The 26,177-nt window shown below is 41.4% G+C and overlaps 2 protein-coding genes and 1 non-coding gene across 4 annotated transcripts in view; all 3 read left to right on the top strand.

Moving 5' to 3' along the window:
* Positions 1–3,737, top strand: part of STX12 (syntaxin 12) — a 37,694-nt gene extending 33,957 nt beyond the window's left edge. For both annotated transcript variants that reach the window (XM_027965430.2, XM_060411426.1), the window contains exon 9: positions 1,006–3,737. In XM_027965430.2, coding sequence (XP_027821231.1) covers positions 1,006–1,098 — 93 coding nt within the window. In that variant the 3' untranslated portion in view covers positions 1,099–3,737. The remainder of the gene's footprint in view (positions 1–1,005) is intronic.
* Positions 3,738–7,414: 3,677 nt separating this feature from the next.
* On the top strand, positions 7,415–25,548 carry PPP1R8 (protein phosphatase 1 regulatory subunit 8). Its single transcript, XM_004005074.5, has 7 exons — positions 7,415–7,492; positions 9,433–9,493; positions 14,530–14,683; positions 15,975–16,195; positions 17,708–17,852; positions 22,820–22,884; positions 24,103–25,548. Exons 1-7 carry the CDS (start codon positions 7,437–7,439, stop codon positions 24,454–24,456), a joined length of 1,056 nt encoding a protein of 351 aa, XP_004005123.3. The 5' UTR covers positions 7,415–7,436; the 3' UTR covers positions 24,457–25,548.
* On the top strand, positions 11,069–11,234 carry LOC114113410 (small Cajal body-specific RNA 1). Its single transcript, XR_003588446.1, has one exon. It is a non-coding gene; the product is annotated as a small Cajal body-specific RNA 1 (non-coding RNA).
* Positions 25,549–26,177: the final 629 nt, after the last annotated feature.

Raw genomic sequence — 26,177 nt, 5'->3', positions numbered from 1 at the left:
AGGATAGTAATAGGTACAAAGTAGGACTTTGCAGATAATTTATGTTGACTGTTGCCACAGAAAATGGACAGAGGCTCAACTTGGACTGCTGTTTATGTATGAATTAGTTGGCTTATCATATGAGGGTTATTTTGCTGTGAACAAATAGGGGTTAATTGTTCTACTTTCTGTAAAGTGGTATTTTTCTACATATTATTTGAAACTCTGATTTTACGAACTTTATCCGGGTCTTCACCTCAGTTTACACATGTTGTGAATGAGGTCCTTCTCATTTCTCCTCAACCTGGTATTGCATGGGTTTTTAGAAACAAATAGCATTTAGTCATTTACCATGTTCCTAAGATAATTGTACTTCCCCTGGGACTGTTCTTAAAGAAATTGTATTTAACAGTAGTTTCCTTTTAAAAAGTGAGTGATGACTTTAATATCCAACAGTAAAGAACAGTCAAGTAAATTATCTACATCCACTTCATGTTATTTTATGTGGGAATTAAAAGATGTTTATGAAGAGTTTATAATATCACAAATTTTATTCTAAAATATTGAGTGAGAAAACCATCAGACATGATACAGTATGGTTCCAATTTTGTCAGATAAATCTGCCTGGATAAAAGATCAGAAGAAAATACAATTAAAATGTCAGCTGTCTTATCTGTGGGTGATTATTTTCTCTTCTGCTTGTCTGTATTTTTTACAGTGAACATAAAATTTTATAATAGGTATAAAACCTTTATTCAAATATACATGTACAAATAACTTATTTTATGGCAAATAACACCTTGCAACATAAACAGTTCCTTTGCAAAACTGTATTTGGGAGCATTGAATGAGGACTTGCACTGCTGTCTAGCACTGGTACCTTGAGATTTTTGAGAAGGTGTCTGCATAGTCATACACAGTTTAATTTTGCATTACCAGGAGCCCGACTGATGAAGCACTCCTGGAGTTTTATAAACATTTTTTACTTGTTTCATGAGTGTCTTCTTTACATATTTCTCTCCTCAGAAAAAATCTCGCAAGAAGATCTGTATCCTGGTGCTTGTCCTGTCAGTGATTATTGTAATCTTGGGATTTATTTTGTGGCTAGTTAATAAATGAAGTGATTGCCTCCAGCCTTCTCCCGCTGAGCTGTTTTCAAGGGCAAGTGCTTGTTGGAGTCTTGCCAGAACAAACTGATCATAAGAAGAGAGAATACACCAGAATGTCTTGTAATAATTTAGTTAGAAACTAACTACTAACTAGTCCTTGGAATTAGTGACCTATGGAGACAGTATTTATCAATTTGTGTATACATTTTATTGATTTCTCAAATTAAGAATTAATTTATGTGGATTTTCTTTTCTCTTGTATTCTGATTGCTCATCATCCCAAGTGTTTACTTAAAATTCCATTCTAGATATTCTTATTTCGGTAGGCTAACACTACAGTCTTGTAATATTGTCTTTTTATGTATATACAAGATTTACCTTTTTACTAGCAACTGAGATAGAATTACTTTCGGTCACCCAGCACATTGGAGTTTGTCAGAAACTGTATAATAAGCCAGCAATTTTTATTATTTAACATTTTAATTTGAATTTCTAAGAAGCCTGTTCCCTATATGCTTTGAAAAATTTTGGCAATGTATTTAACTAGAGAGTAAAAAATTGCACATGTGATCCAGATTCAATGAGAAGTAATGATCTGAGCTGGCCAGCTATTGGGGAATATGTGTTAATCTGGGTTTAAAGTTTATTACTTGTTAGTGTCATTGACTGCAGTTCATCCATATATATGCTAAACCATCTTGTCCACTTTTTGAAGAGGTTAATTGAATCAACATTACGATGCTCTGTGGCGTTCCTCTCCCACCTGTCTGTATAGAATGGGAGAATTAGACAAAGCATGCTTTTGGAAAGCAAACAGGAATTGTTTGGAATGATTTAATCTTCTGTTGTTGTTGCTCAGTTGTGGTTCTACATTCCTGGTAAATGATGACTGTTGCCGTCAAAAGGCTGCCCCCTACCCTAATAAGGTTTGCTGGGCATTTGGTGGCAGGGAAATTTTAAAAGCTAGACTGAAGTTGGTTTAAAATTTAGAATTTAGTCCTGTGAACTGGCAAGAAAACAAAGAAAAGGTACTTTTTTTGTAAATAATATTGGTTTGGAATAGTGATGTTAGAATTATCCTAATTTATGAACAAGAGGTTAATCTCTCCATGCATAATTTTAGACCAAAAAAAATGTTTCAATAAAAGATTGCTGTCTTGTAATATAAATGTTGTCCACTCCCCTTTTTCACAGGTCTAGGGAGGTTACGGGGGAAGTAATTTTTTTAGGTTCTCAATAAATGTGAATTGGGCCAACAATTTCAGTTCATCCTTTAGTGAATTAGAGGATTTGGCTAGGTATATTTATATTTACTTCTTCCATTCCTTTTAATGTTCCTTAATCTTCTTTTCCTAAAATAATGTGAACAGCAGGGAAACAAGGGCTAAATACTTAAGTTTCTTTGCACTCTTGCATCATTTCACCCTCATAATACAAATAAACATTTTAAAACCTTCTATTATAAGTTTCTATGCGTTAACATCCTAATGCAGTAGATATCCGATGATGTGCTGTCCAGAGAAAAACTGAGACCTGCAAGAAAACTGGAGATCAGGTGAGGATTGGTTTGGGGGTGGAAGAGGCCCTTTCCTTGAAGAACAGAATAGAGCTGTTGGGGTGTCACAGAGGCCCAGGCAGCAGCTTCAGAGGTAATTCATTGGTTCTACAATCACTGCCCCTTCAGCTCTAAATTATACTTGGACCTGAATACATCATTTATAATACTCCAGGCAAGAAAAAAAAGGCTTGATTGTAAAAAACAAAACACTTTTCAGTTTGGGTTAAATGAAGCCACCATAGTTCTGTTCTATTATACTATATAATCCCATGGTGGTGTGGTAATAGTAATCATGGGCTGCAAATATGACCTTGGCCTAGAATTGCAATGGCCTAGAACTTGTAATAGTTACCAAGAGGTTCTGCTAAATGGGCCTAACAAACCTGTTCACAGAATTATCCTTATCTGTGCTTTGCCCACCTTGAGGGCACCATGGTTTAGGGCAGTGATATTCTTAACTATGTCTTCACATTAGAAACAAAAAAATACTGATATCTTGGTACCCCTACCACAAGATTCTAATTTAGTTAGCAGGGGTTATAGCTTGGATATAGGGACTTTTAAAGCTCCAGATAATTCTCAGGTATAACCATGGTTGAAAACCATTGGTTTGGAGGTCAAAAACTAGACTGGGGTACAGAAGGCCTGGAGAATCTTAACTCTCTTATTTACTCACTATAGGTATTTGAACAAGTTACTTAACCCATAGGCCCCAAGTGTCCTCAGTTGCTGTCTTATAGCTTTAAATTCTCTGATTATAAGGATCACAAGGGTTTAGTCTGAACATACAAATTCTGTTTGTCTCTTTATTCCTTTCCTTTTCTCTTTCTCCCTTTCTCCTTTCTTTATGGAAAGTTTTCTCTTCAAGTGAATTAAAACTAGTACTGTAGTATAGGGTAAAGTAGAAGTGTCATGCGGGCCACTTCCTCTGTGAATATTCAAGAACAGGAACTTGTTAGCTGCTAGATCTGTGCTCCCTGAACAGGTTTTGTTTTGTTAAGGAGTGGAGATATACTCCCTTGTACCACTAGCAAAAATGTCAAAATGAAATTATGCTTCAGTCAGTGCAAATTAAAACACCTTGAGCCTTCTCCCTTCAGTTTTTGTTTTTGTGTGTGTGTGTTTTTTTTTTTCCCCCTTCTGTTCAGAGGCAGTTCTCAGTCATGGGAGTGAAACTTACTTTTGGTCACTAAATGCAGACCAGAACTCAACTCAGTGTTAGACAGAACTCAATTCTATCATGTTTCTAGGAGTGGGAATCACCTGCTTCCTCCCTGCTTTTCTAAGCATGTTTAGGGTATCCCTAGGTTTCAAAGAATTTTTCAGTATTGCTTTCCAGCACTATGAATTACAACTACTTCAGAATCTCCACCTTGCCAGGGAATAGCTTGAAAGATTTTGATTCTAACCCTTTCTGCTTTTAGGTCAACTGAGGAGTTCATTTGAATCCTTATCCAAAATGAAATTTGATTGACAAATTCATTTTGTACATAGTACTTCATTTTTAAGAGATAAACTTGAAATGATAGAATTTTTAATATGGGACTCTGATTGAGGACCAATTTTTTACAGTCCGTGAAGAAATGAGAAAAATAATGTTAGTGGGCTTTTTAAAGTGCCATCTTTGAGCTAATGGCTTCCTCACTTTTTAAAAAGATTATGAAAATGAAAAGGTGGTGATGTTAGGTCACAGTCTTCATTTAAAATCTCCTTAGTTGGCAAAATAAAAGTTGATGCCACTGTAGTATTTTCTTTTTCCCCTAGTCCATGACATCTCTAATGTCTGAATCACTCATCTAGACTAGCCCCATCGCTTTACAGCTGAAGAAGCTGAGGCCAAGGATGATGGTCTACTGTAGGAATTTAAAGGCTTGTGGAAGTGCTCTCATTGGTCATTTGTGGGGTGATATTAAAGCCCTTACTACAAACAATTCACTATGTTAAATGTTTTACATTTATCATCTTATAGCCACAAAACCATTGAAGAGATGTATTTTTCTTGTCCTCTTTTTATGGATTAGGAAACAGGCATAGTAAGTGACCTGGCCAAGGGCACACAGTTTAGGAGCAGTGGAGCCAGGCTTTGATCTCAAGCCTGACTTCAAAACCATACCTTTTAGACCTATGCACTGTCTCCGTTCATCACTAATACAAACTGTCCTTCCACCACCTCTTTCATAAAGCTTTAACAATCCAGAGTAATGGCAATTTTTATTCACTTTTCATGAACATCTTTTCTTTTCTTCAGTTCAGTTGCTCAGTTATGTCCAACTCTTTGCGACCCCATGAATCACAGCACGCCAGGCCTCCCTCACATCCATACGTGACCACAGGAAAAACTAGACTAGACGGACCTTAGTACCTTGTCAATTTTTTGTTCACCACCCGGCTAAATGAAGTTTCCTCATGTATCTACCATCTGTATACAAACATTTGTTTTTCAGTGTCTCCATCTGATCATTCATATCAAAGATGTTCTAAGGAAGTTTTTTTAATATCAATATATTCCTTATATCTTTATATTCTATTCTAAAGAAGTCTCAAAGTCTAAGAAACTAATCTTTTTTGAGATACCAAAACCCACTGGCAGCTAGTCCAGCAGTCTTTACATTTCAAAAGGTTCACCTCCTAGACTGCTGTCCTCTAGTTTGCATATCTGTACTGACATCATTGGTACCCAAACAAAGAGCATTTTGCTTTATAAGGCCTAGGTAAGTGTGCCATTATATTACATCAGCGGTCAGTGTGAATATTAGCTGTGCTGAAAACAGGGGAAATGGCCAAGGAATAAAGAATTATAAGGGTAAGAATATATTTTAGGTTTCTTGGGTGTATATTCATTATTATAAGGGATTAAATAATGGACCACCCGTGGAAGCTGAGAAATTGAAAGACAAAGCTGACATGTTATTAAGGTCACTGACAGCTAGAAATGCCTTCAATACCACCTCATGCCTGAAAAGGGCATAGGACCTCAAAGGCCCACACAATCTCTCCAGATAAAAGTACCTTCTCTTTTCTGTTATACTCAAAACACTTGAGACGATTTAATTTTTTTTAAGAATCAAGTCCTTGTGCTCAAAGGAGGAAGCTATAGCCTGTTTTCCTGAAACCAAGTTTAGAACTATTGGCCTAGTCTATCTTTGGAATCACAGGGCTGGAAAAGGGGGTATATTAACTTGTTCAGTTGATAAGTGACCTGAGGGAATTCTCTAGCAGTCCAGTGGTTAGGACTTGGTGCTTCCACTGCTGTGGCCCCAGGTTCAATCCCTGAAGACCAGTGGAAAATGTGATTCTCCTAACAGTTGATAATTTAAAATTCTAAGTTAATATGCTACAGTTAAATCTTGATGCCTGGAGATGTCACCCAGGGCAAAATCTTTTGAACAGGTTGATGTTAGATTTAAAATCTAAAGGACCAGTAGTAGGGAATCAGGACAAGAGCTCCACCACAGAAAGAGATAATCTGCTGCGCAATGCCTCTTTATAGGTGGACAGTAATTTTGCATTTGGTTTCCTTAAAAGAAAAAAACAGGTTGGATAATCCTCTCATGTTTTCTACAGAACTGAGAAAGTGTTGGGTTTCAGTTGCATGCTAATAATAAATATGATCATATCAACATCAAAGTGTGAGAGAGAGTGATGATTAAAGAGCATGGGCTTTGGCATCATACAGATTTAGGTTTGAATCCCACTCGTTCTAGCGTGAGGCTGGGCAACTCAGTCTCTCTGAGCCTCCCCTCAGCGACCTATAATACCTATTTCAAAGAGAGTTTTAAGGATTAAATGAGATGATCCATATAAACTACATTCTTGCCCAAATAAGCACTCAGTAGACATAAGCCAGTACTCTTGCCTGGAGAATCCCATGGATGGAGGAGCCTGGTGAGCTACAGTCCATGGAGTCGCTAAAAGTTGGAAACAACTGAGCGACTTCACTTTCGCTTTCACGCATTGGAGAAGGAAATGGCAACCCACTCCAGTGTTCTTGCCTGGAGGATCCCAGGGACGGGGGAGCCTGGTGGGCTGCCGTCTATGGGGTCGCACAGAGTCGGACACGACTGAAGCGACTTAGCAGCAGCAGCAGCAGACAATAAGCCATTACAACCAGAAGCCCTGCTGATGATCTTTCACCCAGTTGTTGGACAAAAGCAGACCTGAATCCTGTCTTCGTTATACAATCTAGTCACTATAACCAAAATTTTAAAATCCAAAGAGGCCTCCACTTGATTAAATAACCTTTTTCAGTCATGCATTTTGATGATCTGGACGCCTGCTATCTGGTTGGATCCGTCCCTGGCTCCTGTTTGTCTAGAGTTTATACGACCCCGAAAGGTAGCTTCTCAGGACCGTTAGAGGAGACACAACAGACTGGTGTTTTTCCAATCCCTAAGCCCTATACCCTCTAGCTTATCTCCATCTTGGGAGTCAAAAGGCTGACGGTGCGAGCCCAGAGCAAGGGTGGCATCACAAGACTTTAGAGCCTGGGAGCGTCTTTGCAAAAAGAACGCACAGGGAAACCGAGCCCATTTTCCTCAGACAACTGCCGGCCGAGGAAAGCTCTGGCCTCCGGAGAAGGTCAACCCTCTCAAACCCTGAAAAACACCCCTAAACGGGAACCCAGGCTCCACCGCTACTACAGCGCCCTGTGCGTGCGTGCGTGCGTGCGTGGGAGTGTGTGTGTGCGCGCGCGCAGACGCACAGGTCGCTGGGAAGCCGCCTCTCCCCCTCTGGGTCTTCCAGTTTCCCAGCGTGCTTCGGGCCCGCCAAATGGGAGGGGGAGACGCAAGATGGCGGCAGCCGCGAACTCCGGCTCCAGCCTACCGCTGTTCGACTGCCCGACCTGGTGAGTGGCGGGGCGACCAGCGCTGGAGTGGCCTGGCTAAGCTGGCCTGTGCCGGCAGGGCGGCTGATTTCTCGCAGCGAGCCGAACGGCCCAAACATCTTGGGACTGACTGAGGGAGAAGTGTCCGTCGGGCCGGGCGGCGTGTGGAGGAGCCCGGAGCTCGGAGCCCGGGCCCAGAAACCGAGGAAACCCAGAGTTGGGGGCTCTGAGGCGCTGGCTTAGGCAGCCCCTCGGGCAGTCAGCCGGCTGCCGGGGCGCTTCGGGGCCTTGGTCTCGAACTTACCCCAACTCCTGACTGAGTGCCTCCTGCCTGAGTGCCTGGTGCTCTTGTGGAGCCCGGTACCTGCCCCCCGCTCTCTGTCCCGAGCGCGCGCGAGCTAGCTTCCTGGCCCCGATCCCCCCTCAGAGCCTCGCATCCCGCGGTTGTTACTGCAGCCTGGTGCGGCCCTTGCCTGTCTCTCGCTGACTGGGAGCTCCCTGAGGGCAGGAACGGCTCTGACCTACTCCTGTGCTCTTAGCCACCAGCGCGAAGTCGGGCACCAGAGGGCATCCTTGCTTGTTAGGATGAACTCCTAACCTGCCTTCACAAGTTCTTGGGAATAATGGAATAATTTTAGTCTTTGAGTGGAGTACACGATGAATTATATGAATTGCCTGGCAAGGCGACCCATCCGAGTTAGAGCTATTTCTGCTCATCACAGTGTGGTGTTTGTGTGTGTTCGCCGTTATATTGAACCCTTCAAGGGCAAGGGCTGCCTAATGTTTCTCTAGAGTCACAGTTCCTAGGCCTGAGCCAGACACAGAGTAGGAGTTCAGAAAGCATATTCTGGATGTAACTTGGCTTTCCCTGGTTTCCAGACAAAATGGGCTTTTGTCCAATGCACTGTCCTCCCAGCAACCAGCATAGAGGAGTTGGGTCAGGCTTGTGAGATGACTATGTTGTATCTTCAGTTAGATGTAAATGGATGCATTTGTGTTTGTGTGTGTGCACGCGCGCGTGCGTAGATGTTGGGACTCTGGTAATTGTTCTTCAGACTTCAGACGAGCAAAGACAGGAAACAAGTGAATGTGTAGCTATTGTCTGGGTCTCTCTGCACTTCTGCAACACGTAGTTGCTCCAGTCTGCAAATTTTATCCATTTCAGTTCCTTGCCGCATTGATTTCAGAATATTTACTTATGTCTTCTAACTACAAGTTTACTGGGCCAGGATAGTAAATTTATAGTTAGAAGAGACTGTATAAGATCACTTACCATTTCCTTAACTTCTGGTGTGCACCAGACATTGTGTTAGCTGCTTTGACATATATGTGTCTCCCTTGGATGGTATGATTATAGGAGTATAGAGAAAAGTTCCCTTATACATGCCATTGTAGAATGACCTGTTCAAAGTTAACAAATATCTCTTGTATTTATTGGTACCTGGTTTCATGGCATACTTTTGGATTGCCCTCACTGCCTAAATTACATATCTGGTTTGACCTCAGAGCTCAGGACAATGCCCTCTCTTTCTTCTGTGAGGAGTCTACCTTGATCAGCCCCAGACACCAACTGATTTATTCTACCTTTGTATGGTAATTATTGGTTATTGGGAGTGGCAGATCTTAGACTCAAACTCCAAGTGACCAGACAACTCCGACTATAGTACTTGCATTCTCTGTCCTGCTTTCTCTCCAAGGTAGATAATTCAGTGTTAAAATACAGGTTTCTTTGGTGCTGCTCTAAATACAGATCCCCTGAAATATGTTTTAGAGCAGTTGAATCACTGGGGAGGTAAGTGTCAAATGCAGAAAGGAGCTATAATAGTAAAGTAGATGACATTTCTGCTTGAACATGAACTAATTATAGGCTGGTAAGAGAGCTGCAGTGTTGAATGGGATAATGATTGTAAATGGCATTTACAAACTCATCCTGAAAATATTTTTTCACTGTTACTTTTCAGGGCAGGTAAGCCCCCTCCTGGTTTACATCTGGATGTAGTCAAAGGAGACAAGCTAATTGAGGTATGGAAATACACATCTTCCCTTTTTTCCCCACCACACTAAAGATTCTTGCCAGTGACTCACTTTTCCACCCCCTCTCCTGTGCTTTGTTTTCCAGCAATGCTACTTTTGTTCATCCTGATTTTTTTTTCCTATTAAAAGCACATAGTGATAAAACACATGCCAATGTGTATCTCTACAGATACTCAGTTTTTCTTGTGACTTTTCTTACCTTCCAAATGAAGGGTTTTAATAGATTGTGGGCCTGTAGGCCTCAGTGAAACTGGATGCCCTATAACTTGGTGAATTCCTTCTCTCTGAGTATGTGGAGTTATGTGGAAGATGCAAGATCTGCAATAATTGAAGAAGAAAGTGAATGATATAGATTGAATTCAACTTTTAAGTTGCTTTTATGACATTCAAGCTAAAACCCTTCATAGAAGATCATAAACTAAGACAGATGTTCAAAAAAGAGAATGGAAATGGTGATGAAATTCATTCACTCATTTAAAACATTTACTGAGTGCTTATTATGTGCCAGTCTTTGTGCTTGGCATAGGGAATACAGCAGTAAAAAAAAAAAACGAACATGGTTCCTGTCTTCAAAGGAATCATCTGGTGGGAAAGACAGAACCAAACAAAAATTTACATGATTATAGTCGAAGTAAGTAGTATAAAGAACAAGTGTAGCAGAATTCTAGCTTTTCTCCAAGTTTCTAGAATGAAAACTGCATAGAACTGCAAGAGAACACGAATTTTGTTTAGCTCTTAGGTTGTGTGGATTTTTAAAAATTCTTTTGTACCATTTATTTACCAAGAAATGGGGATTAAGCCCACTGTGGCCATCGAGTTGTGAGTCTCCATGTCTTCAACCAACTTTAGGTTTGTTTGCTCAGATGACATTTAAATTCAAGGCCCTATTATTGAGTGCAGTTATTTTTCTTTGATGTATATAGTAAAAACATTGCACCCTGTAATGAAAACTGTCTGTGAAATCTCCTGAAGGATGTTCTATAAATACATTGTTTTCACTTTCAGGATGTTGTAGTGATACATGTATTTTGTAAAACATTAAGGCAGAAGTTTTGATGAATTCATCAAGCCCTTAGCCAGTCAGTTAGAACCACTTTGTCATGGGTTCTTCTGTCTTAAAGGTTACAAAATATCAGGATTATTCAAGGGAATAATTTAGCTAAAATGTCTTTTTTTTCTTTAACTATAAACTGTCCCACATATATAAAATGTTGCTGAATAGACATATAGAAATCTATTTTTCTAACCAGAATTTAATAAATCTTCAATTTGCAACAGGGAGAAAAAGATAAGGAGCCTAGCTTTAAAGACAATATCATAATTCTTTTGAGAAATAATATATATTTTCAAAGCACTCTTGTCAAACATCCTTCTGATTACTGGTTTCCATTAACTGGTGATGTTGTCTTTCAGTGCTCTTAGGTGTTGCCACAAAGGTGTCATAAACTGGTGATGTTGTCTTTCAGTGCTCTGAGTTGCCACAAAGGTGTCATGTTACAATCCATAGGCATCACTGTGTTGTTTCTGAGAGAAATAGGCTCCAGATCTGCTTAAGGATTTAGGCAGCACTTGATACTAACCGAGCTATCTATGTCCAAGCCTTATGTCAGAGGCCTGTGATGTGTTGTGATAGCTGGGTTTAAGAAGTGCAATATTAAAACAAAAGCCATGAGTCTTTTAAGCCCGGGGTGTAAAGATACACTCTGAGTTATAACTCAGAGGCACAACTGGATAATGGTATTAGCCATAGCTAGTTAAGCAATTGTGGTTTAGTGACTACTGAAGGGCCAGTGCATTATTTCATTCACGTGGACAGAAGAAGCAAATTGTCTAAGAATTCACTCATTTTCTTGCTTCTGGGGCATACTGTTTTTTCCTCTACATTTTCACACTTCTGTAATTGAGATACCTTTAATTGTGAATGTGCATATTTAATTTGGAGGCCTTTTCTCTTTCTTCTCCTCTAAACACCTAAAGCTCTGGTATTGACACCTTGTGGTGGTGTTTAGTCGCTAAGTTGTGTCCAACTCTTTTGTGACCCCATGGATTGTAGGCCACCAGGCTCCTGTGTCCTTGGCATTTCACAGGCAAGAATACTGGAGTGGGTTGCCATTTCCTTCTCTAGCAATCTTCCCAAGCCAGGAATCAGACTTGTGTCTCCTGCATTGGTAGGTGGATTCTTTACCGCTGAGCCACCAGGGAAGCCTGGAATCATAGAAAGGTGATCAATTTTGTATTAGAACCCAAGAGCTCTGGTGGTCTTATGACTTGTTTTAAGTCCAGCCTATGAGCTCTGCGGTTAGCAAATTTAAGTTTGTGAAGACATCATGTATGTGCATATAGAAACGAATGGAAAATGCATCTATGAGATTCAACTTGCATAGATATTGCCTAGAGAAAATAACATGATGACATTTTAGGGCTCTCTCAATTCTAAAGCAATATCTTATTTTTAACCCACATCTTAATATTTGGGTCTGAGCAGGCATGGGACAATTGTGGCATTGAGCTGTCAGACTGTTGTTGAATCTTGAGGCCCCCTAGCACTAGGGGTCTGGGACAAGCTCTCCCAGCAGCAAGTGGGCTCTGCTGGACAGTTTCCCAAAGGTGACCCCCATCCCTTTGAGCCTTAAAGTATAAGCTGGCAAGTAACTGGGTAAGTGTTTAAAAAAAATTAAGAGTGTGACCTATACTACTTGTTCACTCCTTAAATGTTTGCCATATGGTAGATTTTTTGATGCAGGAAGAGTGAAGAAAATATATAGTGGTTATAAAAGCTTAGACTCTGTAAAATCAGACCTGAATTTCTAATCCAGTTTATAAATATCTAGCAGTGTGAACTTGCATATATTAATTAATTTCTTTATGCCTCACTGTTCCTATCTATAAAAATAGGAATAATAGTACCTACTTAGCTCACAGAGTGGCTGTAAAGATGAGATGACATAGCATAAAACTCATAGCACAGTGTGTGCACTTAAGTACTCAGCAGTTGTTAACTGTTACCAGTATGTGAGGTACATTTCTGGTTTTGTAAGAACACTGAAGCACAGGGGAGAATAGTAGCCCACTGTGAGTTCAGTGACATAGCCAGGAACGAAAAATAAGCCTCTTGAATCCTAGCCTGGTACAATCCTAATTTGACTGTACTTCCTTACTCAGCTTTGTGCTGTCTTCTTTCAGGGATTTTAGAAGGAGCATAGTGTGAAATGTGAACTAGAGCTTAGTGAGACATTCTGTTTAAAGAGAAAAAACGGAATTCCCTGGGATTCCAGTGGTTAGGGATCGGCGCTTTCACTGCTAAGGGCATGGGGTCAGTCACTGATCTGGGAACTAAGATCCTATAAGCCACGTGGTGCAGATAAAAATAAAAACTGTAAAGGAACAACATAATGTATGTGAATGAGGGTTATTCTTCAAAGGCTCAAATTGTAGACCTTAAGAACTGAATGAAGTGTTAGCAAAAATTTAACCTAGGGTCCTTCATCTGTGACAGCCCAGTCCACAACCAATATGTGGCAAAATCTTTACTGATCAAGGATTAAAAGAAAAAGACAGGGTAGTGAGTTTTTCATAAAGCTAAATTCAACTCAAAGAGTGGCCTTTTATCCTTGTCTTCCCTGCTTTTTTGTTAAAATGACCTTTCTTTTATAAAATGATTGGTGACAATTTTAAAAGAAAGTTCTTTTTTGGCAAAATGAAAGTTAACGGTACTACATCAGCCCCTGCAGTTTTTAAAATAACAGTTTGCTGCTCTGCAAAATCCTCTTTTCTACTATTATATTGAGACATTATATAGTTCTATTTTTTCCAGTTCCACAGGAGTGGTTAGAAACATTTTGGAGTTCTTCTCAGAATTATTTCAGACCCATGGCACTGTTGTTGAGAATATTAGCCTTGCAAGTTATTCATACCTGAGTTTAAATCCCACATCTGCTACTTAACCAGCCTGACTGCCTTGAATGACTAGATTCATCTCTCTGAATTCATTTTCTTATGTTTAATAACAAAGGTGATAGGCTTCCCTGGTGGCTCAGACAGTAAAGAATCTGCCTGCAATGCAGGAGACCCCAGTTCGATCCCTGGGTCAGGAAGATTCCCTGAAGCAGGTAATGGCAACCCATTCCAGTATTCTTGCCTGGAGAATTCCATGGACAGAGGAGCCTGGCGGGTTACAGTCCATGGGGTTGCAAAGAGTTGGATACGACTGAGCAACTAACATTTTCACTTTCAATAATAAAGGTGATACTTAGTTCACAGACCTGTTTTGAGGATTAGATGAGATAATGCTTAAAATGCCTAGCAAAAAATAGCCCTTCAATAAATGTGAATCTCTACATTCTCTTTCCTCAAACCTGGAAAATCTTTCCCCTGTGAGGTCATACCATATTTGGACAAAGCAAGTACTCATTTAGAGTTAACTCTGAGTAATGCTTTTTTGTGGCCAAAATGAAATGGGACCATAAAGTTAGATCTAGAGGCTCATACGGTGATGTCTAACGTAATTCTGATTTCAAGGGGCTTCCAAAAATATTTTGGGGCTCTGGCAGCATGATTAGAATATAGGTAAGTGTTTATACCTCCCTTCCTTTGCAAACCAGTTGATAGTCTTCATTTGAATATGTATTTTTCTGAAAAGAGGTCTTATTCCTTTATAGGCATGCCTTATGTTTTTATTTGCTGCTCAACCTCAAGTTAAGTGAAATCTTAAATTTACAATGAAAAGAAGACAGCCTCTCTTGCAGGCCATTTACATCTAATAGGATTAGGGAAAGTTCTTTTCATATCGGCACTCAACATTTGACCACTATATTTGGGGATTAAAATTGCCATCCCCAAAAAATGTTAGTAAATTTTTCTGAGGTCTCTATCTTGAAGAATAATAGGAAATATATATAAATATACATATATATATATATTTACTTTGACAAGGAATTTTACGTTAATACGCTCTACTTTTATTGGAAGAATTTTTGCTAAACCCTGTTGAAACCAGCTTTAAGTAGTATTTTATATTTATTTAGAAACTGATTATCGATGAGAAGAAGTATTACTTATTTGGGCGAAACCCTGATTTGTGTGACTTCACAATAGACCACCAGTCTTGCTCTCGGGTCCATGCTGCCTTGGTCTACCACAAGCATCTGAAGAGAGTTTTCCTGATAGATCTCAACAGTAGTAAGTAACTCGTATCCCATCCCATTTTACACATTCCCTTTTGGGCAGTGTGGAGATGCTCTTTGGGTTCTTCAGATTTGAAATTGTGTTTTATTGCTCATCAAGGAAGTTTATGTTTGGTTTTTGAATCAGTCCTTCTCCATTCCTGTGTTATTTCCTATTTTACTGAAATAATTAATGAGTGGAGAGAGAAGAAGATTTTAGGGATTGCTTTGCTGAAGAGAGTAATAGGTATATAGAGAGAACAAAAAAACACCTAGGAACTAGGGAATGTGTTTATAGGCCCCTGAGAGATTGTGATCCAGTTTAAGCAGAAGCTTTGGTTAGCTCCATTAATGTAGCAGAGTTGTGGGTACAGGACATTAAAAAAAATCCTTATTTTGAGCAAGTTCATTTTTTATAATAGGTTCTTTATCTCAGCTACATTTTGCTTTGACTACTACTACTACTAATATCAATTTTAATTCTATGAGCACACTCCGACTATAAGATTTTCAAGTTTGTCAGAGATAATCTCAGAAATGCAATTGAAACTTGACTACATGGGGCCTTGGAAGTTTGTTCGTTTTCACCTGTGTATAATTAATTGCAGCATGGAACGTAAAGGATCTCCTTCCTGGGTTGATCGTGTTTTACTCCTTTTTTCCCCCTCTGCATACATGTGCACACGTTACCCCAGTATGGTTATATGGTGGTTTTGGAGAGCCTTGTCTCATAAGTACTTACTTGCAAATTTATCTCGTCTTTTCTCTCCATTTCATAATATGCAGAATGTAGACATGGAAAAGTATCCAGACTCTGCAGTAGGATTTTTGGCCTACCTTGCCATTGGTATTACACGTGTTTCAGCCAGCCTCATTTTTTATTCTGGGGAAACCCCAAGTATAACTGCTACCCATCCAGCAGTTCCTGTATTCCTTAGGCTTGGGGCTGGAGAGATCAGACCTCAGCAGTTCCTGTCCTCCTCCTTGCGGGGCATGGCTTTTGCCAGGTTGGAGCCTTTCCTGCTGGACCCAGAATGGAGTCAGTCTGATAGCAGAGGTACTTGTTATGTGGGGTAACAGCAGGTCTGAAGATGTGTAAGAAATCCACTGTAGTGATTCAGGATTCAGTGAAGGAGTTTCCTTTTCAGTGTGACTCATGACAAGGGATGCAAAGTAGACCCAATGCCATTTCTGTTTTAAAAAGCAAAACTGATGTGCTGGCAGAAGCTTCTCTTCTGCAATTCAGGTTTGTTTTTTATTTGTTTTTTTCTTTTCCTCTCTTACATTTCTGATTTGGTTATTCCTAGCACACGGCACTTTCTTGGGTCACATTCGATTGGAGCCACACAAGCCTCAGCAAATTCCCATCGACTCCACGGTCTCATTTGGTGCATCCACAAGGGCATACACTCTACGTGAGAAGCCTCAGACATTGCCATCAGCTGTGAAAGGAGATGAGAAGATGGGTGGAGAGGATGATGAACTCAAGGGCTTACTGGGGCTTCCAGAGGAGGAAACAGAACTTGATGTAATTCTATTGTCTATGTCATTGTTATGTCTTGGAGACTGGTTTTTGCAGTAGCTGTTCTGTGTAGCTTGAAATGCCAATGACTTAGCACTGGAGGTTTTCTTGAATAGAGTGGTAAGCCTTTGCCACTTTGGCAGTGTGGTGTGGCCCTTGGAAATCTGCACTGTGTGGGTTTGGATATATATAACCAGGGCTGACGAGCCAGTAGACCCTTATGGCTGTGTTTTGCACCTTTGCTGCATGTTAGAAGCCAAGGCTGGGAGTTACCTTTCTTAAGAGCTCTACCATCCAGTGCAGTAGCCACCAGCCACATTCCAAGTGCTCAGTAGTCACATGGAGCTAGTGGCTGACCAAACTAAATAGCTCTGATAGAAAACATTTCTATCATCCAGAAAGTTTGTTTGAACAGCACTGGCTTACAGAGATTGGCGCTTTCATTCATTTATGTAGCTTTTTTTGATACTGTCCAATCAGCCCACGAATCTTCTGAGTAGAACTAGACTGCTTTTGCTCTGGACCTGGCTGCCCTGAATTTTACAAGATTTAACTTTAATGTGTTAAGGTTTTCCTTGTCTAGAGTTGACCCCAGTAGTTTGTGATGTAGCTTTTGTCTTCACATGCCTGTCACTGTATTGGTGTGACTGGTCTATCCAGGTAGATCAAATGGCAGCCTGTCCTTAACCACCCACATACATTTACTCTTCTTGTATACAGAGTCAGTTTCCCAGATCGTAGGAAGAAAAAGGCACAGTAGAAATCTTAACAACTTAGAAGTTAGTTGGCTGTAAATAAGTAGCCTCATAGCCAGGGGCCTGGTTGGCAGTCCCTCTTGCCCATTCTTTTCCAGACTGCTTCCATGCCTCCTCCTGTCATCTCTAGGTCTTGTTCTCAAGACATTTGGGATGTCTCAAATTGCAGCGCAGATTGGAATAAGCCCAAGGGATTGAAAAGAGGCAGGCAGCAGTGCTGAGGCCAAGTTAATCACTGAGATGGATGGATAGTTATGAATAGAAACGGGGCCAGACAGGGATGGGGAGTGACAAAATATTAATGCCAAATATTCCGTGCACTGGCAGCATCCTAACTAGTTTTAAAGGAGAGAGCCACTGGGAAAGAAACTGTCAATTTTTCTTTCTCATCTGTTTTGTTACTTTAAACAGTTCTTGAATTTCGTCCCATTCGTTTAATTCTCAGCATGAAGACATGATAACCTTCTTCAAAAAACCCCCAAACCTCAACTCAAGGGTTTTTGCACAGATGACTTGATTTCAGCTCAAGGTCCTTCAGCCCCTTTTGAATATCACTGGTCACTGAAGATGTTCCACACCCTGTCAAATGAGCCTTGCTGGTGTTAGCTATTTAGGGACAGTAATCTTTTCTGGATGCAAGGAGAACTTCCTCTGTGTGAAGAGGTCAAGGTTAGCTCCTCATCCCTTCCTGCTCTTCGGTAATATTTTCCTTCAAATTCCTTGTGTACTCATTCCTGTCTTTCCTGTGTGAACTCTGGCCCAGAACCTGACAGAATTCAACACTGCCCACAACAAGCGGATTTCCACTCTCACCATTGAGGAGGGGAATCTGGACATTCAGAGACCAAAAAGGAAGAGGAAGAACTCACGGGTGACCTTTAGTGAGGATGATGAGATCATCAACCCAGGTGAGGTGTCCTCCTAGTTTTTTCTGATGAAAAGGCTGTGATCCTAGAGAGTAGTTTACACAACCTGTAGGTCAGTTGTTTCTCAACAAGGTTTAGAATAACAAGTGCTATATTCAGGGGAGATATTTTTGTATACTACAGGCATACTTTGGAGATATTGTGGGTTTGGTTCAAGAATTTCAGTAAAGCAAGTCACACACATTTTTTGGTTTCCCGGTACATGCGAAAGTTACGTTTACACTACGCTGTAGTCTGTTAAGTGTGTGGTAGCGTCATGTCTAAGAAGACAATGTACATCCGTTAATTAAAAAATACTTTCTTACTAAAAAACACCAGCCATGATCTGAACCTTCAGCAAGTTGTAATCTTTTTACAATAGTGACAGCAAGGATCACTGGTCATATACCACTGTAGGGAAGTCGCTCAGTCGTGTCTGACTCTTCGCGACCCCATGGACTGCAGCCTATCAGGCTCCTCCATCCATGGGATTTTCCAGGCAAGAGTACTGGAGTGGGGTGCCATTGCCTTCTCTGACTATAACAACTGTAACAATAATGGAAAAGTTTGAAACATGTGAGAATTACCAAAATAACACAGAGCTAGGAAGTGAGTAAATGCTGTTGGGAAAATTGCACTGAAATACTTACTCAATGCAGGGTTGCCACAAACCTTCAAATTTACTGAAATAAAAAACTCAGTGTCTGTGAAGTACAATAAAACAAGCTATGCCTTTTCATTGATGGAGTGCCCTGAACACTCAAGCATTATCCAGTTGCAGTGTGAAAGAAGTAGCTAGAGGAAGGGCCCATACAATTCAGTATACAGAGCATGGCTGTAGTTCTCCTTTGCTGATGCAGTATGTCTGTATCATAGTGGAGTTTAAGTATAGGTTAGAGCAGACACTGTTGTCTTTATGGGGATCTGTGTATGACTGGTAACTTAAAATTGGACAACTTTCTGCCACTATTAACTGCATTGAAGTCTTGCCTCTTTAAGGCTCTAAGTTAGTTAAGTCACTCAGTCGTGTCCAACTCTTTGCGACCCCATGGACTGCAGCCTCCCAGGCTCCTACGTCCATGGGATTCTCCAGGCAAGAATACTGGAGTGGGTTGCCATTTCCTTCTCCAGGGGATCTTCCCAACCCAGGGATTGAACCCAGGTCTCCTGTATTAGAGGCAGACGCTTTAACCTCTGAGCCACCAGGGAAGCCCATTAAGGCTCTAACTTCTACTAAAATACTAAATGTGTTTTGTAGTCTTAAGGGAGAAGGAGACTCCCAGCTATGGACAGTGGTCCTTGAATGCTGGGAAATGCGCATGAAGGAGAGCAGATTGGGGGGAGGCACCCTGAGAATAGATGTTTGCAAGGCTGACCTTCAGGAGGAAGGAGTGGGCGAAACCAGAGCCTGTGAGTAGCAAGTATTTGGCTCAGCATTAAAAGCAACAACAGATCCTTATATTTAGAAGAAAATTAAAAGAATTCCTGTGAAAGAGATTGAAGCATTCATTCTAGTGACTTTTGTTCACTTTCTGATGATGTGTGAAGTGGAATGAATTACTTGTCAAAGTAGTGAATGTCCAAGGGAAATGTTCAGTCAGGAGCTGAATGACTAATCTAGAAAGTTTATTTCTGGATGCCAGATAAGAGTTTCTAGGGGTTGGACATAGAAATTTGTAGTTTTACTAAGCTCTTATTTGTACTGATGAACAGCGTACAGTATGGGAATGACTGAACTAGATAATTCATTAAGTCTCCCTTCAAGACCTAGGGTCTGATATGTTCTGTTTTTTCTCTTGAAAATTATTGTGGAACTTCTCTGGTGGTCCAGTGGTTACGACTCTGCTCCTAATGCAGGGGCCATGGGTTCAGTATCTGGTCAGGGAACTAAGATCCCACATGCCACATGGGGCAGCTAAAAAGAAAAAGAAGAAAATTATTGTCCTGGAACTTTATGAAGGCAGTATGTTCAGGGAGAGTATGGCAGAGTGTTTAAGAGCGTGGACTCTGATCAGAGGGCTTGGGTATGAAATTCACATCTCTGCTTGGTAGCTCTGTGACCCTCTGGTCAAGTGACTTATCAGACTTATGGCCCCATAGGATTGATGGAGAGATTAAATGATTAAGTGAAAATACCTCCGATATGTGCTCGGCACTCAGTTCAGTTCAGTCACTCAGTCATGTCTGACTCTTTGCGATCCCATGGACTGCAGCACACCAGGCTTTCCTGTCCGTCACCAACTCCCAGAGCTTGCCCAAACTTAGGTCCATCGAGTTGATGATGCCATCCAACCATCTCATCCTCTGGCATCCCCTTCTCCTGCCTTCAATCTTTCCCAGCATCAAGGTCTTTTCCAATGAGTCAGTTCTTCACATCAGGTGGCTGAAGTATTGGAACTTCAACTTCAGCATCAATGAATATTCAGGACTGATCTCCTTTAGGATGGACTGGTTTGATCTTGCAGTCCAAGGGACTCTCAAGTGTCTTCTCCAACACCACAGTTCAAAAGCATCAATTCTTTGGCACTCAACTTTCTTTATACTCTAACTCTCACATCCATACATGACTACTGGTAAAACCATAGCTTTGACTTTGTTGGTAAAGTAAATGTCTCTGCTTTTTAATATGCTGTCTAGGTTTGTCATAGCTTTTCTTCCAAGGAGCAAGTTTCTTTTAATTTCATGGCTGCAGTCGCCATCTGCAGTGATTTTTGGAGCCTAAGAAAATAAAGTCTGTCACTGTTTCCATTGTTTCCCCATCTATTTGCCATGAAGTGATGGGACTCGATGCCATGACCTTCCTTTTTTGAATGTAGAGTTTTAAATCCAGCTTTTTCACTCTCTTCTTTCACTTTCATTAAGAGGCTGTTTAGTTCCTCTTTGCTTTCTGCCATAAGGTGGTGTCATCTGCATATGTGAGGTTACTGATATTTCTCCCAGCAATCTTAATTCCAGTTTGTGCTTCATCCGGGCACTCAGTAGCTCTTGATGAATGTTAGCCATTATCCCAGTCATCATCTGCCAGCCCTGTCACACTTACCTGTGCAGACTTTCCTATACCAGAAGTAGACCTGGCAAGGAACTTCTTGGTAGATCTTCCAGGAGCAGAGATTTCCTGCAGTGGGTAGACTCCCTCTTTAGGAGTCAGATGGCTCGAGAATGAGGAAAGGGTGAGGGGACCGAACACTGTGCAGCCAGCACAGGACAGGGTCTCCTCGATGGCCTCGTCCTCACTTCCACAGGCCTGTTGTGTTCGTGGGGCACATAACCTGTAGCCACGCCTCTCGGGCTCCAGTTGCTCTTGTGCTTCATTTAGCTTTCCTGAAGGGCTGATTGGAACAGGGCTCCTGTGGTAATGAGAGAAAATAAGTGTGCCTGTTTTTAGAGACCTTGTCTCCTTCCTGATGAGCCTGGCTACCTTTTCCTCTTTATTTTTCCGTATAGAAGCTGTTCATTCGTTCGTTCATTGAACAACAATTGTTTGTGTACGTAATTCCAGGATATATTCTTTAGAGGCATCCTAATATGTGAAAAGCCTGACTTAAATAAACCAGGGGCTCTTCAATTAAATAAGGAATACTTTATATCCCAAAGGGATTCACAGGAGTGTTTCTTTAAATAGCAAACACCTTCATTACATTAAAATAAGGTGTACAATGTCTGCTCGGGAAACAACTCCTTTCCTACCACTGTATTAAGGTAAAAGGGCCAGGGAGTTGGTTTTTCTAGGAATGATAGTAAGTCTGTGCTTGCCTGTCTCCCCACACTTCATCTTCAGTGAGGAAACTGTTCATTCTAGGTCATCCAACCCAGTCTCCCCTCTGTGCTCCAAGATGACTACTTTCATACTTCCCTTGAAGCACCTCCATTGTATTGTGACCCATCTGGCTTTATAGCTGTGAGCTCCTTAAAGGCAGGACCATGTCTTGCTCTTTATTTCCATGCCTTCTGTCCAATAAATGAGAGACTGATTGCAAGGATGTTACTTGATCTTAGTGCTTTCTTCTGGCAGAGTGAATGAATGAAGCTGGAAGCTTTGTAGGGTGCAGTAGTGTGTGTGTAAGCTGTGAAAAGCTCTCCCACCCTGCCTGGGCAGGGCCTTCAGATCTTTTAGTGAGTCTTCCTTGTATAAGCATGCATTGGAGATATTATGGGTTCCATTCCAGACCACTTCAATAAAGCAAATGTCAAAGCAAGTCACGCAGATTTGTTTGGTTTGCCAGTGCATATATAATGTACATTTACAAGTGTACAGTAGCATTATGTCTAAAAAATAGCATTATATCTAAAAAAAACCCATGTCCTTATTTCTTTACAGTGCTTTAATTAAATACTTTATTGCTAAAAAATGCAAACTGTCATCTGACAATGCACGGTTGCCACCAACCTTCGATTTTTTTTTTTTTTAAACCCTGCAATATCTGCAAAGCACAATAAAGTGAAACACAGTAAAGCGAGGTATGCCTGTATTCAGTTCAAAAGGCAAAGTTAAGCTAGAAGCCCTGGGTGTGGATCCTAATTTTGTTTTTCGCTTATGAGCAGGTGTTAGCAGAGTACGTGGTGTGTGACCTCTTGAGGTGTCCCTCTTTTATTACTAACATGAGATTGATGATGTCTACTTTTTTTTAATCTCCCCTCAAAAGAGGGAAGTATGTGGAATGGGAAAGTAGTCTAGAGCACAGGCCTGCTGAGCTTTATATCCTGGCTCCTCTCCAGCGAGGTGACTGGGCCTGTCTTTTTCCTCCTCCAAGCCTGAGTTTGTTTTCTCATCTATTACATGTTTACTCCAGTGGTACTTAGCTCATAGGGTTGTTGTGAGGATTGAACACATACCCAGAAAACGCTTGAAGTGTTAGCTGTATTTTACTGTTGTAATATGAGTTATTGTGGTGACTGTTCACACTGAGCCATGTGACATTAATCCTCCCAGTTGATTACTGAATTAACCCTGCTCTCGTGTCTTTTTGCAGAGGATGTGGATCCCTCAGTTGGTCGCTTTCGAAACATGGTGCAGACTGCAGTGGTCCCAGTCAAGGTAGGAAGCATGTTTGGAATGTTATATAATCTGGGTTAAAAACCCACTCTTCCATATGTAGGCTTAATTTTAAAACACATTCTTTGCTCCTTTCTGTTTTTCATACTGTGGGAATACTTTGACCTGACCTGTGTGTTGGGATCCTGGAGTGCCCTAGAGAAACTGCAGGTGACGAGCCAGCTTAATGCTGCATGTAAATTATGATGTGATGCAAGTCTGAAAATTTACTTCTCAGCAGGGTAGGGTGCAGAGAGACCCATGTTTCCTTAGCCTTCCCTTCTTAACTCAGAGTAAGCTGTTAGGCAGAGAGGAGGCATAGTTGCCTTCTGCATGGCACCTCTGGCTTTTGCCATGGCTTTGTTTTGTGAACAAGAATGACACAGATAGGAAAGCCAGCCCACAGTGGGTTAGGTTTAAGGATAGCTCTATTGCAGAACCAAGGAGTGGAAGCTACAGAATGTTCTGAGTGCTCATGGAGAACTACCTGACAGCTAGGGCTCCAAAAGGGAACAAGTGGCCCCTGGAAGCAGATCCCTGTTGGCAGAGGTGTTCAAATGGTGATTGGAAGATGCTGGTCAGAGCTGCCAGAGAGAGTTGGGTTTTTTCCTAATCTTCAGAATATATTAGATCAAGAAATGTGTCAAGTTTCCGGTTAGTCTTTGTTTCAGGAAGATCTTCCGTTGAACTTTAGTCCAATGTGAAAAACTACAAGATGAAATTTTTTCATACAACTCCATAGCATTTGTGTCACATTTCCCCTTGAGCACCTTTCTCTTCTTTCTTCTTCCTTTGGAATTTTCTGCTGTCTGTTTCCACCAAGAAAATAAAAATTAGAATACTTGCAACCATCTATTAATCACCTTTGTTTCCTAAAAGGGCATTTTAACATCAAAAACAGAGAGAGGCATGACCTTAGGGTAAAGAATAGTCCCTTAAACTGGATAAGTCTTACTTTATGAAAAGTTTACACACTGGCCTCATTTTTCTTGGTTTGGCATAGGATGATGAGCACTGTGTGTGGAGCAGTGTTTGGGAGCCACGTGTTAGAGGACCACTGTAAGGCCTCTTCAGGCCCTGAGATTTGAGGACAGTGAGATGGGTTGTTTGGGAAACAAACGAGTTAGAGGTTCAGGGGCCTTCCCCAGTTTTTCTAGGACTGCAGTAGAGGAACCTAACAGCACTCTTCTGTCTCACTTCTGTCTCCTCTGTAAACCACAGAAGAAGCGGGTGGAGGGCCCTGGCTCCCTGGGCCTGGAGGAATCGGGGAGCAGGCGCATGCAGAACTTTGCCTTCAGTGGAGGACTCTACGGGGGCCTGCCCCCCACGCACAGTGAAGCTGGCTCCCAGCCGCACGGCATCCATGGGACAGCGCTCATTGGTGGCTTGCCCATGCCATACCCGAACCTCGCTCCTGATGTGGACTTGACCCCTGTTGTGCCGTCAGCAGTGAACATGAACCCTGCACCAAACCCTGCTGTCTATAACCCCGAAGCTGTCAACGAACCCAAGAAGAAGAAATACGCAAAAGAGGCGTGGCCGGGCAAGAAGCCCACACCTTCCTTACTGATTTGATATTTTTGGTCATGGAGGAGGGTGGGATTGGGTGGGAATAGGGTGGAAGGGTGCTGGGGGGAGCTAATGAATTAGGGAGAAAAACTTTTCATGTGTGCAGTATCGTCTTTCAGAATGTCTCCTGGGGTCCTAACCATGTAATATTAAAACGGGGGGTGAGGTTGAAATATCCCAGAAAGACCTGTCTTCAGAACACTTTCATTGCGGAGAAATGTTTCATATAGCCTTTTAAATAGATTGCCCTGGCTTTTCCCCAGCCTTTCCTTTTCTCCTTTGTTTTTTCTCCCTCTTTCTAGGGTCATTTTTATTTAAGGTCACATACCCCAGGGAGAAACTCTAGGCCCTCAGGTTGAATCCAGAGCTGTGGGGGTGACAGAAGCCCCGCCAGCCTCATGGGTCCAGTAGCCTAATTTATACCTACTATCCCTGGGAGTCCAGGTAGCAGAGGAGTTGCCGCAGATTCCAGGTTGCTTAACAGGAGGGTTTAAAATTCTCCAGTTAAGCTAAGATTTAAACACAGAAGTGTTTTCCTGGGTCAGTGGTTTTGAGGTCCAGCAGTTTGGCTTTTCTCTTTTGTCCTTTCTGTTTGAATGAGAACATTTTTATTTTTCTTCATCTGACCAGTGCCATAGACACAGGTTGATAGTTTTAAACTTACAGTATTGTTTGAACTCTGCCTGTTTTTCTTGTGAAATCTGAGTACTTGCGGAAGTTTCTCACTTGATTTCAGGGTACTGTCCTCTACTCTCTAAGGTATTACTTTCCTTTTTGAGTGTGTTATGAAGGCAATTTTTAAAGGATATGACCAGTTAGAGCAATTCTGATTAAAAAGGAAAAGATTTTTACTTTGAAGTAACGGATGTCTCTAAGAGGACATTTTTAGATGATGGTTCGGAGGCTCTTTCCCCCACTCGACCCAGAGCTCCAAGACTAGAAGACCTGGCTAACAAACATAGGAGACGAAGGTAGGACACATTGATAAGAGCTTTGTACAGAGATTTGTACATTTGTGTAATAGGCCTTTTCACGCTTTATGTGTAGCTTTTTACCTGTAACCTTTATTACATTGTAAATTAAATGTAACTTTTGTCATTTGGGTGCAGTTTGTGATTCAGTTGCCATCACCTACTTCCACTGCCACGAGGGAATATTTGTCAGAGGTACAGCTGTCAGGCTTGGGAGGTGACGCTGTGTTCCCATTTTATTACCACAAATAAAGATGCCCCCTGACGAACTGGAAATTCTAATTAGAGATTCCAGTCCCCTGATGAAGCCTCACTGAGCAAAGTGGGTTAAGACAGAGAGACGGGTGCCCTTGTCCCAGTGTAACCACCACTGTCTGGCTGCAGCTGCGTGCATTTGAGCTACAGCTCAGGAAGCACAGGAGTGAGAGCAAGCAAAGTTGAGGACATTTAGAGGGGATCTCAGCTGGAGTTTGAGCTGGGTGGATGTGTCTTGCATGCTAGGACACTGTGCAGGAAGCGCGCTTTGTGCATGGTGAGACAACGCACGTGACTGTGGCTAAAATGCCAACGAGGCTCCAAATCCCTTAGGTCGAGAGTGTGGACTCACAGCAGGAGCAGCCTGGTAAAAGGAACAGAGATCTATAAAATCACAGCTAGACAGAAGTTTAACTTCTCTGCTGGCTTCTGTAACGATGACTGTCCTCATCTTATGAGGACACCTTCCTGTCATCATAGCAAAGGTTACTATTAGTGCTG

Source organism: Ovis aries, chromosome 2, assembly GCF_016772045.2.
Source record: "Ovis aries strain OAR_USU_Benz2616 breed Rambouillet chromosome 2, ARS-UI_Ramb_v3.0, whole genome shotgun sequence".
Classification (NCBI taxonomy): Eukaryota; Metazoa; Chordata; class Mammalia; order Artiodactyla; family Bovidae; genus Ovis; species Ovis aries.
The sequence above is the reverse complement of the archived record's forward strand: the minus strand, read 5'-3'. Positions and strand labels throughout refer to the sequence as shown.

What these genes read in the sequence shown, in the direction of transcription:
- PPP1R8 (XM_004005074.5), top strand. Translation starts at nt 7,437, where the DNA reads ATGGCGGCAGCCGCGAACTCCGGCTCCAGCCTACCGCTGTTCGACTGC. An exon ending in AGGAGGAAACAGAACTTGAT is followed by an intron (nt 16,196 to 17,707) that starts GTAATTCTATTG and finishes ACTCTGGCCCAG; the next exon opens with AACCTGACAGAATTCAACAC. An exon ending in CTGCAGTGGTCCCAGTCAAG is followed by an intron (nt 22,885 to 24,102) that starts GTAGGAAGCATG and finishes TGTAAACCACAG; the next exon opens with AAGAAGCGGGTGGAGGGCCC.